The sequence below is a fragment of the Bos javanicus genome, chromosome 26 (assembly GCF_032452875.1).
Source record: "Bos javanicus breed banteng chromosome 26, ARS-OSU_banteng_1.0, whole genome shotgun sequence".
Taxonomy (NCBI): domain Eukaryota; kingdom Metazoa; phylum Chordata; class Mammalia; order Artiodactyla; family Bovidae; genus Bos; species Bos javanicus.
The window spans coordinates 27,062,966-27,080,767 of record NC_083893.1 but is presented as its reverse complement, the minus strand read 5'-3'; the positions used below and the strand labels follow the sequence as shown (position 1 = coordinate 27,080,767).

Sequence of the window (17,802 nt, the reverse complement as noted above, 5' to 3'; positions counted from 1 at the left end):
ACACCAGACCTGCTCTGTGGCTGACAGTCAAAGGAATCTCTCACCTCTCCTGCTGACATAAATCAGCTGAAAAGAAGCCCTTTTTTATTTCTTCTGAAACTGTACATGCAAATTGGGTCCAGATTGGGCCCACTATCCGCAGGAGAAGAGAAATCTGTGTTACTTGCTTGAATGCTAGTACTAGGAGGTGAAACTATTAAATAACTTATTTGCTGCTGCTTCTTTTTTTAAGCTTTTAGCAGAAAACTAAATTCTCAACAGATTCTATTAAGCAGACTTCTTATGCTGGGCTTTAGTCTACCTTCTGCTACACAGGGAGTTAAATAAATTTTGATTTTTGAATTAATTAAAGAAAAGACAGGAATGAACTGTTTGTGGGGAGTGAGTGGAGGGAGGTCAGGAGGCTAATAATCCTTTCCCCAGGACCCTGGTGTCCAGTTGCATTACAGGAGCTGATCCAAATCTTTTTTTTTTTTTTTAATTTATTTTATTTTATTTTATTTTTAAACTTTACATAATTGTATTAGTTTTGCCAAATATCAAAATGAACCCATCACAGGTATACATGTGCTCCCCATCCTGAACCCTCCTCCCTCCTCCCTCCCCATACCATCCCTCTGGGTCCAAATCTTTTTTTTGAATCCTCAAACCACGATCCAATTAGTACCTGTTTCTATAGCAGCTCCTTCCAGGAAATTGCTGATGGGGCTTCTCAGAGCAAACCAAGCCACACAAGGCCAAAACCCGTCTACCTAGTGTAGTTTTGGTGTCCACGGTCGCTGCATTCCATTGTAATTTTATGTAAGCAGCGCCCCCTGGAGAGAAGCACTGGCAGCTTATACACTTTCAGTGACTGGCTTAAATCTGGATTCATATGAGCCCCTTCTTTTGGCCTGATTTTAATGTTGCCTTGGATTAAGAGATCTGCTTGATGAGTAGGTTATCAACAGAGAGACACCCCACCAGCAGGCAAGGCCTAATGATCTCCCCAGTCCTGAGTCAGGACTGTAGCAGAAGAGAGGCGTCAGATTCAGGAATGAGTAGAGTTTCTTCTCTGGTAGTCCCTTTCTGGACCGGACTCGAGGTAATAGGGAGGCATAGGTGGAGTCAGGCACACAGGGGCTGCCCCGGAAAGAGCCTCCGCTAATTTAAGGAGCTTGTTGGTGGTTCAGAGTTGGTGCCTATCTTGGGTGTAACTGAAAATCTCTCCCCTCACTCTATGTCCTCATTTGCTTTAGCCCCTGATCACCTTGGAGGGAAGCATAGCATTCAAGTTTACTTCTGAAGGGATGAACACCATCACAGTGCAGGTCTCAGCTGGGAATGCCATCCTGCAAGACACGAAGACCATCGCGGTATACGGTGAGTGGTCATCTGCTGATCCATCACCGTCTGCATCTATCACTCAGATGAGATGGTTTGGTACCTTGGCACCAGACGCCGTGCTGTCTTATGAATCTACCCAGAGAACAGACGGTAGTGGTTGAGAAAAAGCTGAGTCAAGTCTCATCTCCTCTTTTGAGGAAGGTGTGGTTCACCAGCAAAGTAGGGATCACAAAACCCCAAGACGATTTGTTGTCTTTTTTTTTTTTTTTTTTTTTGGAACTGGCTCTGGTGCCATAGAGTAACTGTGCACTCAACTACCTTAGGTACAGAAGAGTGAATTTCATTATGTGGAAGGCTGATTCACTCCATTTGATATTTTTGTGATGTTTACAGATTTAAAACCGATTATAAAAGAAAATGGTTAATATTGAGCCTTTATTTTTTTAAGTTCAAACTCAGAGTCTTGATCATTAAGAAGAATCTGCCAATGTCTAAATGCTCTGAAAATCTCTTCCACAAATATGTATCATTTAAAAATCACTCTACTGGTTTAAAAGCAAGGGAGGGGTCATAACAAGCACATGCAGTGCATCATCGTGGACAGAATATTAGTTTGAACAAACAGCTGTACAGAACACTCTTGTCATCAGTTGGGGAAACTGATGTGGTCAGGGTATCGCGTGGAATGAAAATTTACTGAAATGGAAAGGTGGGATCCTTGATGGAAAATGATATTTAAAAAAACAGTTTATACAAATTGATTTCATTTTGGTAATTTTTATTTTTTTCTACAGAAAGATAGTCAGATGGATCTGCACTAAGTGCTTTAGTAGATGGTAAAAATATGAACTTTTATTGTTAATATGAAAACGGTACTAATGCATCCCAGAAAATCAAAATTTAAACAGCAGGAATTTAAAAGGAAATGATAGGGAAATAAATGCTGTGCAGAGAGAACAAAAGGGAGGATCGAGCGAGGGAGGGAAAGGGAGATGAGAGACTGAAAGAGATAAAGAGACTGAGACAGCGACACATGAGCTCCTGGTCCAAGTAACATCAATTGCCCCAGTTCTAGAATTGATTGATTCTAATGCAGGTCCTGTTTCATGGTCCAAGTAACATCAATTGCCCCAGTTCTAGAACTGATTGATTCTAATGCAGGTCCTGTTTCATGGTCCAAGTAACATCAATTGCCCCAGTTCTAGAATTGATTGATTCTAATGCAGGTCCTGTTTCATGGTCCAAGTAACATCAATTGCCCCAGTTCTAGAATTGATTGATTCTAATGCAGGTCCTGTTTCATGGTCCAAGTCAATTGCCCCAGTTCTAGAATTGATTGATTCTAATGCAGGTCCTGTTTCATGGTCCAAGTAACATCAATTGCCCCAGTTCTAGAATTGATTGATTCTAATGCAGGTCCTGTTTCATGGTCCAAGTAATATCAATTGCCCCAGTTCTAGAATTGATTGATTCTAATGCAGGTCCTGTTTTCATTTCTCATTTTGCCAACTTGACCTTCAAATTCAGAAAGCAGTTTGTAAGCAACTTTGAACACGTCTGAGAACACTGTTCTCCTCGCATGGATGCGTGTTAGATTTCATAGTGTTTCCTCCCTCCCCCAGCCTCTGAAGAGGTTTGAGCAGCCTCAGTAGTAAGTGAAAGTTAACCAGGGTTGTGGTTTTCCTCCAAGGTCCCATCAGTGAGGAGACCTCTTGGCCGAGTGGCCCAAAGAGAGGAGAGCTTGTGTTTCTCTTTCCTCTCCATCTCCTTTCTATGCTATAGGAATGCGTCTGGTTGGTAGCTGATATGATTACCTCATTTTTTTCAGAGAGGTAATTAACTTGATCCAGCTAGTAAGTGACGGAGCTGGGCTTCCAACCATCAAGACTTAGGGCCCAGTGCTCTGAAATTACCCTGTTGGCTGGCTCTCATTCTTTTCTATCCAATGCTCTCTTTCTTTCCTCCCTCCCTCCGGGAAGTCACCTGTGTCACTAACGGGCACTGACCCATTAGTCCAACGGCTACCTCCTCATTAGAACCACAGACCGAACTTGGACTTCTCTGGTCCAACCCGTTAGTACAGCGTTAGGAAATTGTGGTACCCAAATGGAAAGTTACTGTCTTAAAGTCATTCCCCTATTCAGTAATAGGTTGAATAATAATGATGATGGTTGGTAGTGATAGAAATTAACATTGATGCATCTTTTACTCGTGTTTATTCTAAGCATTGGATATATATGATCTGTTTTATTGAATCCTATGAACAGGCTTATCAGAAATATGATTATCCCTCTTTTACAAGTGAAAAAATGTAAGTATAATAGCCATAGCATAAGAATTCTGAATCTAGAGAGAATATTTCTCTTAATGACTACCTTCTATCCCTTGCTATGCTTAGTTCTTCCTCTTCCTAAAAATCCCTTGAAAAGCATCATTCCAGAGTGGGTCATTCACCATCAAATGGGTTCTTTTCATTAAAAGGGATCCCTTGACTAAAAGCTTGAACAGGGAAAGTGCTCCCTGCTTCCTGTAGCCAAATTCCTGAGTTTTTCAGCATCCTTAATCATCTTTGGTCAGATGGGTTGTCCAGGGTTTCACATGTATAACTAGAAAATTCTAATGGCATGTGTGACCTATTAAAAGCAAATTGCATCACAGGAAATTAAATAGGCAAGACTGAACTGGACAGAAACAAAAGGCAGGGAGAGTTTTAAACTCTAGGATAAGCTAGCAGAAAGTGCTAGAGGACTCAGGGGGATTGGATTACCTCTGTGATTAGAACATAAGGGTTTACTTAGGAAACTTGGTTCCTACCCTCCCAGAGGTGGGGCACTTTCTTAATGATACCATTTCAAAGATGGTTCCTAGGTCCTTGAGAAAGGCATTCCTGGTTGCAGAAGATTTACATCTCAAAAGTTCACAGAAAGAATTTATAATAGCAAGTTTCTAAAAGAAATGCTCCAAGAAAGGGGAGGTCAGAGTCTGAAGTCTGGAAGAAACCTGTTCAAGCATAATTAAGCTTTGGGGAAATTTAAGATCATTATGGTCAGACTGAAGGAGGTGTCATATTTGGGAAGCTGGCAGAGGAAAGATTGCCTACCTAAAGACATACAGTAGACTGTAGGAAAGAAAATTTAGTTTGCATGGTTTTCCTTCCTTTGCTTCAGGGCTCAAGTTTGCCCTTAAATACAACAAAGAAAATGTAAATGTGTAGAATTCATCTCTCTCAGCAGCTGCAAAAAATACATATATTATTGACGTTTACCCTTTTCAGTCCTCCCACACGCATCCCCTATTTGTTGAATAAACTTAAAGATAACATTTCTCTGCCCTGCTGTTTAGCATGTGAAGTAATTACAGAGGGAGCTGCAACAAGTTTCTCATCTGTGTCTCTTTATTAAGATAAATATCTTCTTTTGAGATGAAGTCTCCACAGTTTGGTTAAGAGGTTCGAGGAAAGTGAAAATGACAAACACGTACATCTTCACAGGGAAATGTTAGGACCCAGCGGGTCATTCCTTGGCACTGCCATTTCCCATGCTGCTAATTAATATGCATTTCCTTCTTCTCCATCAGAAGTGAAGTGGGAATGTTCACCTTGGTGACCAGTGACTCAAAATACTCAAACTTTGAAAAATACATCTTTGGAATAAGCTGACTGCCTTAAATGCAGTCCTGATCATGTGCAGGTCTTCAATGCCTGATCCTGAGAAGTCTTAGCAGTGTTAGGAAATGCACATGTGGGTTTTTGAGTTTCCTAAATGTGTCTTTGGTGTTGCCGGTATTGCTGAGCCCCTCCTGAAATATAAGAACATGCTTAAAACAGGAAAGAAATGTTTGTTGAATAATAAAGGCATAAACTACAGAGAGCCGCCACTGATGTTCATGCCTTCATTTATTCAACAAAAATGTATTAATTAAGTGACTCCTGGCCACTGAAAACCTACCATGGACTGGGCACTGTCCCAAAGGGCCGGAAACACTGTGCCCCCATCCTCACTGAACTAATATTCCTGTGTGGGAGACAGACAACAAAAACATTTATTTATTTAAAGCTTTTTTTGGAGTTGATTTACAGTATTGTGTTAGTTTCAGGTGTGAAAGTGAAAGAAAGTGAAGTTGCTCAGTCATGTCTTACTCTTTGTGATCCCATGGACTGTAGCCTACCAGGCATCTCCATCCATGGGATTTCTCCAGGCAAGAATACTGGAGTTGGTTACCATTTCCTTCTCCAGGGGATCTTCCCGACCCAGGGATCGAACCTGGGTCTCCTGCATTGGAGGCAGATGCTGTAACCTCTGAGCCACCAGGGAAGCCCAGTTTCAGGTGTACAGCAAAGTGAATCAATTATACATATGCACGAAAGTGAAGTCGAGTCCGACTCTTTGCAACCCCATGGATTGTAGCCCACCAGGCTCCTCAGTCCATGGGATTGTCCAGGCAAGAGTACTGGAGTGGGTTGCTATTTCCTTCTCCAGGGGATATTCCCAACCCAGGGATCAAACCCAGGTCTCCCGCATTGTAGACAGACGCCTTTACCGTCTGAGCCACCAGGGAAGCCCGTACATATGCATAAATCCACTCTTTTTTCAGTTCTTTTCCCATATAGGCCATTACAGAGTACTGAGTAGAGTCCCTGTGCTATACAGTAGGTTATTATTAGTTATCTGTTTCATATACAGTAGTGTGTGTATGTCAATTCCCATCTCCCAATTTGTCCCTCTCCCCTTATCCCCCCAAACAAAATAATTTGAACAGTAAGAAGTTTGGCGGAGACAAATAGGGTCACAGGATGAAAGGTGTTAGCACTGGTTAAAGGGAGGATATCTGAGGTTGCTGGAAGGAAGGGCTCCTCCCAGGAGAGACTGAAGGCTGAAAAGGAGCTGAGCAGGCTATCATCTGGGGAAGTAGAGGCATGGTAATGTGGGAAGAAATTTAGCAGCCTGAGGAACATGGGGAAGGATGGCGTCATGGAGTGCAGGGCAGCCCGTAGGACATGTGGCAGGAGACAGTTGTTGCTGGTTTGTGTGGCACTATGAAGGCCATGATATGAATCTGAATTTATTCTAAGTGCAGTGTGGAACCTCCCACAGATTTCAGGGGAGCAGTGTGATCTGAGTAGATTGTGTGATAAGACCCCCTCAGGGCTGTGCTCTGAAACCCATCACCATGTTAGGACCAAGGCTGCACCATCCAGCCAGTGATGACAGAATGCAGTAGGAATACGAAGGTGAACCCATTCCTGGGACACAGGGCTCCTCTGGCTGACTTCAGCTCACAGATCTCCCATTAGTATCGCTGAACCTTCCTCCCTCTCTTGCACTGTGTCATATATGCAGCATGGTCTGATGGTGCTCCAAGATCCTCTGGTTTCCTCCCCATATTCTGTTAAAGACAATTCTCCTCACAAAATCATCGCCTTTATAATTTCATCTACTTTCTGGGGGACCAAGATTAACTCAGAGGCTACTGTGACAACTAGCAAAATCCTTGAAATAAAGAGTTGGAAATTCCTTTCAATGAAATTCCCATGCAAACAAAATTTAGCAATAGAGTGACTATGATGAATTTTATAATTATATAATCATATAATATGATTATTATATAATGGTAATGTGTGTGTGTGGAAAGTATGTGCAGAGCACAGCTGTGCCATAAAAAAGAAAAGTAAAATGTGGTGGGCAGAGTATTAAGTCAGTGAGGACTCAAACTAGAGCTTGAGTGCTGCATGCATGGAAGGTGGGAAGAGGGGACCATTCTGGGAAAGGGGCCGTGTGTTCAAAGGCCCAGGGGCAGAAACCCGTGATGCAGTCAGAGTGCTCCAGGAGCACAAGGGCTAGACTGGGGACAGTGCATAAAGCTGTGGAGTGAAGCATGGGTCACAGACTAAAGCTTTGGCCTGGAAAAGGAGCTCGGAGGTAAGAGGGATGGGATGTTGACCTTGCCTTCTAGTAAGGTCTCTCTGGTGAGTGTGGAGGACAAGGACCCTGCATTAGGGCTTTGCATAAAATAGAAAGTATAACAGACTTCCTGAGAGGCTGATCTGACTTATAGTAACCCCTCTACTCTGGTGGTCCACAGAGGAATTCCGATCTCTTCGCCTGTCCTTTTCTCCAAACCTGGACGATTACAACCCGGACATTCCTGAGTGGAGGAGAGACGTCAGCCGAGTCATCAAAAAGGCCTTGGTGGAGGTGAGTGTAGCCAGCTCCTTCTGGCCCAGGCCTTTTCCCCGTCTGCCCTTGTCCTTCATGGAGAGGCGACCCTTGTGCTAAGAAATGGCAGGAAAGAGCCAGAGGCCAGGGGAAGCGGGTGTCATCGGTCTGATACCTGCAAAGCTGAGCCTCCCATGCGCAGACATGTCACAAGTGCCACGGGAGACACGAAATTGAATAATCACGGGGTCCTTACCCTTTATGTTCTGCTTAGAGATGACCATGGCAATATGTGACAGTCATGGCAGAATTCACAGTTAGCTGTCAGTACGTGTGAAATAGCTACTGGGCATAATACTGAAAGGCATAGAGTGAATACCGTTAGTAAGAGCAGCCTGGGTTCCAGCCCCATGAATGACCAGCACAACAGCCAGTGAGTACCCAGCACAGGAAGGTAGTCATCTTACTATGTCCCAGTTCTTTTTAACAGCATTCCTTTCCCACAACAGCCCCAAGAGCAACATATTATTGTCTTTATTTGTTGATTAAGCAGTTGGGGTTCAGAGAAGTTAAATAACTCGTCTAAAGCCTCACAGCTAATAAGTGACAAAGCTACAAAATTAAAGTGAAGGATCTGAATCCAATCTGGTTTCTGGGAGGGTAACAAGGTGGTATGGTTCATCCCCTTCTGAACAAATGTCACCCACAATTTGACAAGACATCTTCTTCTAGGCACATTCCGCCTGCATACTCCACTTCCATAAACAATCAGAGAAATGGAATATCTGCTCATATAGCTGCTTGGGTTTATTGCACAAACCCAGGAAACCAGAAATGACTTTTCCCTAAGGTCTACTCTTCAGTTGCTCAGTCATGTCTGACTCTCTGTGACCCCATGGACTGAAGCATGCCTGGCTTCCCTGTCCTTTACTATCTCCTGGAGTTTGCTCAAACTCGTGTCCATTGAGTCAATGATGCCAACCAACAATCTCATCCTCTGTTGCTCCCTTCTCCTCCTGCCCTCAATCTTTCCCAGCATTGGGGTCTTTTCTTTGGTTGACTCTTTTCATCAGGTCAACACTTTGTATCAGGTGGCCAAAGTATTAGAGCTTCAGCTTCAGCATCAGTCCTTCCAATGAATATTCAGGACTGATTTCCTTTAGAATTGACTGATTTGATCTCCTTAGTGTCCAAGGAACTCTCAGGAGTTTTCTTCAGCACCACAGATTGAAAGCATTAATTGAAAGCATCAATTCTTTGATGATCAGCCTTCTTTATGGTCCAACTCTCACATCCATATGTGACTTCTGGAAAAACCATAGCTTTGACTAGCTGGACCTTTGTCGGCAAAGTGATGTCTCTATTTTCTAATATGCTGTCTAGGTTTGTCATAGCTTTTCTTCCAAGGCATAAGCGTCTTTTAATTTCATGGCTGTTATCACCATCTGCAGTGATTTTGGCACCCAAGAAAATGAGGTCTACTCTTAGCCTAAGAGAAGAGTCAATTTAGGATTGGTTATATATTCTCTCCTGCACCTGACGCATGGTGCCTCATGACACACGGGGATGAGGAGAGTTAAAGACATTCAGATAACCCCTGCTCAGAAAACTGATCTCACATTCAGCCTTTTGCAAAGAGCTGATGTTCCCATAATCATACCATTGTCTTTGTGAATATTCATTTAGCACTTTAAAAATTCCAGAAACTCTTCTCAGTGTTTTGCATTTTTAGACACATTTAATCACAAAAAAGAAACCTAGCTTATGATGTAGAAATGGATAGGATGATTATCCCCATTTTACAGGTGAATAGAGGCAAATAACTTGCCCAGGGTTGTACAGTTTAAAGTCAGGCTCTGGAGTTAGACCTCAAGGTTTAAATCTTGATCAAGTAGTTTTCTTCCCACTCCACTCTGCTGCTGTCCTTTGCCTTGTTAAATGGAGAGACAAGAGTAATTGGAATAGTGGGATGGAGAAGGGTTATTTTCTCTACCTCTGGGTAAATGCCATCTCACCTTTGTCTTAAGGACTCTGAGCATCTATGACATTGTCGGTGGCTAAACATTATGGCCACCAGGGGGCGAAGCTACCAAACCACAGGCCTCTTTATCCTTAGAGCTGCTTGTCACTAGTGTGACAACTGGTTTCTCTTCTCTGCTGTCCTAGAGAGATGACTTATAGCCTTCAGTGAACCCACAGCCCACCTTCTTCAGAGATCTCTGTCCCTGTAGATCTCCTAGGCAGCTGTCCAACACCCCCAGTTGCTTATCAACCAAGCATTAGTTCAGCAGTGATGTTTTCCAGGCTGGTTTCTCTTCACATTAATTTGAAGGGGATCAGATGCTCCGGGATGCCACCCTTCCAGCAGCTGTCCACTAGGTTAGATATGACTGCTCCTTAATATTTCTAGGCCGCTGCAGAGCATAATCAGCTAAATGCAGAACAAACAGGTTGGCTTCACATCCCTCAGGATAAGAGGTGATGGAGTGGAGGGAGTTTTGAAGACTCCGTGGTTACTCAATCCTAAGAGGTGGCTGAACCAGCCCTTGTTCCTAGCTCCCCACTTTGGCTTTGAGATAGTAAATATTCTCAGCCACTTCCTTAAGTCCTAAAGAACACGCCCTATTGCCAGGCGTCCCCTAATAAGCTCTATAAGAAGCTCAACTGGATGTCAACTTAATTGTAGTTTTCTTCCTATTCATTCTGTAATGAAATTCAATATGTAAATCATTGCCTTTTTCCTCATCAACTGGGGTTTTTCTATTGATATTTTGCAATGGGATCTTTCATTGAAAGTCCTTCAGTAAACATTGTCAATGATAAGGATGAGTTTAGACATAATATTTGAGCTTAGCATCCTGGAGGGCTATAAAACTGTATGATACCAGCTGGGACAGGAGCTGCTTTGTGTGCCAGGAGAAAGAAGGCAGGAGAGCCCTGGTTAAGACAGAAGTATCATGGTCAGACCAGAGTTCCAAACTGAGTGTCGCCACTCGTTACTTAGATGGCATTGAGCCGCTGTTGAGCTTTCCTCCGTCTACTGTCTGTCCCGTAGCAGAAATAGGGATGTACCATCCAGATTCCCCTTACGGGAGATACAGTTGCCTTAGCTGCTGGGAGAGCTGTGGGCAGAGGTTTCAGCTGCCTTCCCCCAACGTTGTGTCCTTTTTTGAGTGGCTCGTGTCCAGTGATGCCTCAGCTCAACCTCAGGCAAATCTGAAGGGCCATTCAGATTTCTCAGGCAAATCTCATTCTCTGCAAGGTCTTCTGAGCTGACCTTTATCATAGCTCAGCTTCTCCCTCTACCCATTCTTGCTTCCTTGCCTTCAGTCCTCTAGCTGTTGATTCTAAGAATGTCCCCTAATAAACACCCTACATGCTAAGCTCAGAGCCAGCTTCCTGGGGACTCGCAACCTGTGTCTTCACCTGCACAGAGAGGTATAGTAATACTTGCTTCAAAGAGTGCTTGTGGGAGATTACATTGCATTATATTAAGAAGTTCTTAGGACAATGCCAGACACATGGAAAAGATCCAGCAAATGGAATTTCTTAGTGCTTCAAGAAAGATATAAAGGTAGATTTCAGAACCCAACAATCACCTAACTGGAAATCATGAAAAAATATACTGAAATGAGTGGACTTTATGTTCTAGAACTTCATGATGTTCTAGCAGCAAATGTATAGAAAAGACATTCGGCGGAGATACACAGAAACAATTGCAAGAAAAGACTGGCTGTTGAGAAATTGTAGATGAGTCTATTCAGTTAAGCCTAAGATGACTGTGTGAGCTGTGGATAATTAGTGTAGGAAGGAAAGGTGGGACCATATTGCTGAAGGCTTTGAATGTAAATCTAATCCACTTGGCAGTGGTAATTTGTGCATGAGTTTGGATGGGGACACACAATCTGAGTTGGACTGTAAGGGGATAAATCTTTAAGCATTGATAGTAGTCTGTTTCCTGGACATGGGGAGGCTGTTGTAAAGATTGAGGAGAGTGAACATAGAGGCTGAATTGAGATATTAACAAGGCGGGGGTGGGAGGAATTTAAATAGAAAGGAACCAATAGGGTCACTTGTCAATATCTCATAGGCTGCTTAGGTAGGATGTGGAAAGGAGAGTGTCATGTCATAAGTGAGATAAGGCTTCCCACTGGGGTATCTGGGAAAAGAGTGCCTCCATTCATCCACATGCAGAATGAAGATTTTGGAGTAAATGTGAGGAGTTCTTGTACAACAACCAAATGACATTCTGACTGAATGCTCCAGAGAAATGCTGAAATTGTAGCCAACTGAATTCTAGAACCATCTAGAAAGTAGGCTCAATAAAGAGGAAGTTTTGAGTGATGTGCATGATTTTAATAGAAGATTGAAGGGTAGCAGGGGGAAGGGTTAGGAGAGCTTCCTTAGCTGATCATTAGGGTCTGATGCTTTGGAGAACTCAACAGACACCTGGAGGCTGTGGTCTGGGGTGTGCTATTAGGTTAGGTGATAGAGGTATGCCTGGTGGATTTGGAGGGAATGCTAGTGCTTCGAGGAAGGAGGAAGCTAGGTTAGAAAGTGTTACAGCTCCGGGGGCAGAAGATAAGGCTCAGTGACAGCCTTCTCACTGACAGGGTCCACTTACTTTTACAAGGCAGGTACTACCATCATGCCACTTTTTAATTTAAGGGGATGCAAAGTGTTTATGGTCTCATGGGGATAGAGCAGAGGGCCAGACTTCAGAGTCTGGCTCGAACCCATCTCTGGCCTTTGCATCCCTCCCTGACAAGTGCACCCAGGACCCTGCTTTCACACTCCCATCTCCACACCCGTGTGCCTTCCTACTGCACCACCCCACAGGTCTCATGGTTCCTTCTCATCAGCTTTCTTTCCCCCAGGACTCATGTGTGCCTCTGCATCTCTCCCTCAGGCCACCGGGGTTCCGGGCCAGCACATCTTGGTGGCAGTGCTGCCTGGCCTGCCCACCGCTGCCGAGCTCTTTGTCTTACCCCATCAGGACCCCACAGGAGAAAACAAAAGGCCAGCCGAGGACCTGGAGCAGGTGAGTCCCCAGGTAGCATGCCAGCCTCTCCCTCTCTGAGCCACGACCCTGCTAGTGCCTGACCAGGACAGCAGCTCTGGGGGTCCCCACTTGGGGACTCTTCCACCTTCCCATCCTCCCTAAAGAAACGTAATCTGGAGCTTTAACTACAGCATCACCAGAAAACACGTGCAAGAGTGTGTATTGTCAGCAGTGGCTAAACCACTGAGGGTATATCCATCTACAGTGCTTACAGTAGACAAGATAAATCTGTGTACTGACATGGCAAACTGTCCAAGGTATTAGGTGGCAGGAAAAATGCAAGAGGCTGAACAATGTGTAGAAGTCGAATCGATTTATGTTGCTTCACAAACTTTCATCATGAGAATCAAAGTCAGAGTGAAGTCACTCAGTCGTGTCTGGCTCTTTGCGACCCTATGGGCTGTAGCCCGCCAGGCTCCTCTGCCCCTGGGATTCTCCAGGCAAGAGTACTAGAGTGGGGTGCCACTTTCTTCTCCAGGGGATCTTCCTGACCCAGGGATCGAACTCAGGTCTCCCGCATTGCAGGCAGACTCTTTACCCTCTGAGCCACCACAGAATCCCTGAGAATCAAATGGTGTATCTTTATAAAAAGGCACAACTTTTATACAAATCGTGAGTCCTCTTTATCACCAGCAGTCTACGATGATTTGAGTTTATAATGAATGAGTAATATTGACTCCAAGTACCTCCCCTGGCTATGGGATTCGCTTTCCTCATCTCCAGCACCTCTGGAGTATTAGAGTGTGTGTGTGTGTGTGTGTGTGTGTGTGTGTGTGTGTGTGTGTGTATGGGTGTGTGAGAGAGAGGTTCTCTCTCTCCTGCTTGCTTAGATCTTTTTTCTCCCATTCTTCCTTTTAACTTCAGATTACCCATCTCTGTAGTGAGCATTGGGCTTCCCAAGTGGTGCTAGTGGTAACAAACCTGCCTGCCAATGCAAGTAGATATAAGAGACACGGATTCGATCCCTGGGTTGGGAAGATCCCTCAGAGGAGGGCAACCCACTCCAGTATTCTTGGCTACAGGATCCCGAGGACAGAGGAGCTTTGGTGGGCTATGATCCGCATGGTCACCGAGAGTCAGACACGACTGAACCAACTTAACACGCAGGCGTAGTGAGGATTATTACTATGATGATGTCATTATTGTTGTTCTTATTCTTCACCCAGTTAAAATGATCAGTCTTGGTCTGGTCACCCTGTTGGAAACTATATGACTTTGGTTTCTCAATGCTCTCCGACAGATATATTAAAAACAGGATTCTTCTCAGACACTAAGTAAATATTAACTTTTTCTCCTTTTAGTACTTGGAGCTTTTCAGTTTACTTAGAATTAACCCATAATCTAGTTCCTTGATCTCTAGTCTCCAAGATAACTCGAGAAACCTCTATCACAGCCTTGTTAGCAACAACCTCACATTACAACCTGGCCCACCTCCTAGGACATGCCCACCTTTCAACAGTCGCTTTCCCAGTTGGCAGAAGACTCACGTCTATATTTTTTTTTCATGTGCAAACAACAAATAACAGAGCTGTCAAGGAAAGTCCCAGTGAACCCCGTCTCCTAATGAACTGCACTTGAACATCGGACGGCAGGGAACCCGAAAACTTTGCGTCTGACTTTGCTCAGCCCTCGCTTTCTGCTTCCGGTTATATTCTGTAAATTATTCTCTGCACCTGCAGTTCAGTGGGAGAAAGAATGGAGTATTTCTTATCACCACACTGCTGATGAGACCTAGAAGGGTGTAGATCCCTATCCAGAGAATTTAGGTTGAGACATGTATATTTGTGCCTCCTCTGGAAATCTTATGGCTTGCCCATGAAATCCAGAATATCATCTTCTCAATATGGAAGAGTCCAGATTTAGAGCCAGCTAAGTTCCCAGGTACCACATCATCTGCACATCTCATTCTCTCTCTAAAATATAGTTTCTAGATGTTTATTTTAGAGAAAATGTAGAAAGAAGAGGCGTGTGTTCTCTGAAACTTGGTTTACTTGTGTGAGTGTATATCTTGCTGTCTGTTTTCCCTAGAGTTCTTCTTTCTCTTTATCTTATCTGAGTGTCTTCTCCGGAGACATTCTCAGAGACCTGAGTGAGTGTCCCTGAGGCAGCCAAGTATCATGTACTGATGAGCCATTAATCAGAGACCCTAAGGCAGCTGGCTTGGCTTGCTCGAAAGCTGTGGAACTTAACATTCAGTGGCTTCAGTTCAGATATGTTTTAGATAGCGAGTTCAGATATGTTTTAGAAAGACCACAGGTTTGGAGAAATATAGACCAGGTTTCTAGCTTCAGCTCTTATATCCATTGCTTATATCTTATAGATGAGGAAAATTCAGAAAAGATCAATAATTCAGCCAAAATCACATAATCAATAATACTTGTCTCATAGGGTGTTTGATAGATCATTAAAGAAGTGATACAGCAAAGCCCTTGACCTATAGAGGTTACTCAATAAATGGTAAATAGATAATGGTTACATTTATGGGTATTTTGTGATAGGAGAGTATATGAGAAATGCAAAAAATATATATAGGCATATTAAAGACTAGGATAGTGCGCGGCATGCATTGGCAGAAAGAAGATGGTGAAAATAAGGAGAAAAAGATTAATGAATGGAATTACAGGAAAGAACAAAGATACCAGGAAACAGGAAGAACATGTGAATGAGTAACTAGAGGGAAGATGACTCATCTAAGTTATCAGGCAGATGGATGGCATTGAGGGCAAGCAGCAGAGTACCAAGGGAGATTGTAACTTTGGTTAAGGGAATTGCCAATGTAGCAGCCTTATCCAGGAATGAAACTAATTTCAGTGACCAAACCTAGCATATGAGAAATCAGTGTCTTATGGAAACTGTTATTACCCAGTTAATAAGTACGCTAATGAAATCAGTATGTAAACTAAGCCTTGTGTCCAGAACCAGCAATACCGGTGCTGCCCACAGGAATCCTATAGTTATGATCCTGAGAGGTCCTTTAATTCTTCTCTCTGATGCAGTCACTTTGAAATTAACGAAGTCAGACCCCAACCGAGAGCTGTGAATTGCCTAAGGAGATGCAACTCTTTAAGGAGAAGGAGATTCTAGTTCTGTTTCTGCAAGTTGAGTTGCCTCCCAAGTCTAGTGGTCCCCTTGTTCCATCATGCTGCCTGTGTGAATTTGGGTACCACTTGACTGCTGCAAGGCCCCCAGATATCAAGGCTGCTGCCCCAGGAAATGAGCAACAGATGCTTTGCTTTGAGTTGTGTAGGGTTTTTTCCCCTGATGAAATGAATATATATTCTGTTCAAACAGATTTCACTGGAAATGTGCAGTTATGAGCTTATTTAGTTGGGAAGTCCAGCTCAGGCATGGATAACTCAGAGAGGAAGTATCATCAGCTTACTCCCCTGTCTTCGTCTCTCCTGCTTTCTCTATCTCTTTCTGTTGTGACCACATGAGAAGTCTGCCTAAGAATGAGGCCAGCATATAGGAAGACGAGAATGGCCCCAGGAAGCCCCAGTCTTTTATTTAGTCATCTTACCAATTCCATTCAAAAGACAGTGCCTCTCCCCTGAGTGCACCCCAAAAGCCTAGGGTAATAATTCTCACAGGCTCGACTTTGGTAAAGTGGAGATGTCTCAACGAGCCTGGTAGTCAGAAGGCTAGGGCTCTGTCAGTGATAACTCAATGTGTCATACCCTCCCCAGATCAGGAGTTAAGGGAGCCCCTCCTAAATCAAATGGGCTGAGAATAAAGAAGGACATGGGTCCTTAAAGAGAAATATGGGGGGGAGAGAAGGAACTGGAGGCAGGCAAAAGCAACTGACTTCCTTTGTCATAAATTACATAGAAGTTGCAACTGAGTGCAAAGTGAAAACAACAACCAGGACCCCACTCCTTTAAAGGCTGCTCTCTGAATTAGATGGAACTTGGGAAGAGCTGGCTTTATGCTCTCTCTCTCAATACTCTGGCCCCTTTCTTGTAAAGTTACTGCACAGAATTCCCAGCAGGGGAAAAAGTGGGACCTGGCCAGGTGGACCCTGATGACTAGGCGGGCAGGGCCCAAGCAAAGGGCTCTTGGCTCTCCTCCCTTACTTCCTCTAACAGCATTCCCCGGAGAGGACAGATGCTGGCTTAGATCAAGTTATCTTGTCTGTGAAATAAATTGAAAATTCCTCACAGTGAGAAGCACTTGACCTTGTTATCTGGATAACGTTGGGCTGGGTTAATCAAGTGACCTCTGTCTGGGAGGGTTCCACCACTCTCGACTTCACATCTCCAGAGAGTGAGAAAAGGCTCACTTGCCCTTAGCTGGCCTCATCAGGGATTAGACCCTCTTGCTACCTGAGGCCAGCTGCTCAGGTGTGGAGCATATCCCACCTCCTGCACCACTGTACTTGCTGGCTTCTCTCTGAGTCCTCAGAGGTGAAAAGCTTTGTATCTGGCTTTCCTGGAAGGAGGAAGGGCCATCATGCTGTGTTTGTGATGTTGTGCTGGGGCGATAGGGAGCCTGCATGTTGTCTTGCTGAATCCTTAAAGGGCACAGACACATTTAAAGGAAACATAATGACTATGGACGAAATGTCAACCACCAACAATGAATTTCGTCTTTAATTGTTTGTGTTGTCATATACATTTGACAGGTGCAGAAACCAAAATCCAGGGAAAGAGGAAGTGCCTCTGAAAATGGAACCGGTTATTGGCAATAATTTTAGAAATAAGATTCATTGTGAAATGTAATAAATAATCTTAGACCATTTTCGATATACTCAGTCTGCCCTGTCCAGATTTTTCAAAGAGAGAAATTGTAGAAATATTTTGAAGTTCACAAGGAAAGTCACTAAAATGGGAAGTTATAATCAAAAGAATAGGTAAGAGTTGTGCTGAAAGAATACAGCAAAAGGAGAAGGAGAGAAGTTTGGAGCTGGTGATGGGGAATTTAGGGAAAGGAAGTGAACTGGGACACATTATTTCTTCATTATGTCATCCAGGAAGAACTTCTTAGACACTGTAGTCAAGCTGATGCTTTGGTGCTAACAAAGAACAGAATTGATAAGTAGAAGTCCTGTTTGGCTTCACTGCTTCTTCATGTATTAAACCAGAAATCATGATAATTGGGAAAGATCTTTCTCTGTTAATTCCAAAAGTAATATCATTCAATCACTCTTTGAAGAGGCCTTAATAACCTAACAGGGTCAGGCTTGACTATGTCCATTCCAAGGTAATCCCAGGCAAGTCTCCTAAACTTGGCACCAAAATGTTCCTTAAGTTCAGTAGGGTT

General features: G+C 43.6%; 1 protein-coding gene and 1 non-coding gene across 6 annotated transcripts in view; one reads left to right on the top strand and one right to left on the bottom strand.

The window, feature by feature from the left end:
* The window catches only part of SORCS1 (sortilin related VPS10 domain containing receptor 1), a 574,694-nt gene that overhangs the window by 530,260 nt on the left and 26,632 nt on the right, over window positions 1-17,802 (top strand). For all 5 annotated transcript variants that reach the window (XM_061403397.1, XM_061403398.1, XM_061403399.1 and 2 more), the window contains exons 21-23: window positions 1,239-1,362; window positions 7,408-7,520; window positions 12,391-12,522. In XM_061403397.1, the coding sequence (XP_061259381.1) occupies window positions 1,239-1,362; window positions 7,408-7,520; window positions 12,391-12,522 (369 nt within the window). The remainder of the gene's footprint in view (window positions 1-1,238; window positions 1,363-7,407; window positions 7,521-12,390; window positions 12,523-17,802) is intronic.
* TRNAW-CCA (transfer RNA tryptophan (anticodon CCA)) lies at window positions 5,568-5,639 on the bottom strand. The gene has a single exon. It is a non-coding gene; the product is annotated as a tRNA-Trp (tRNA).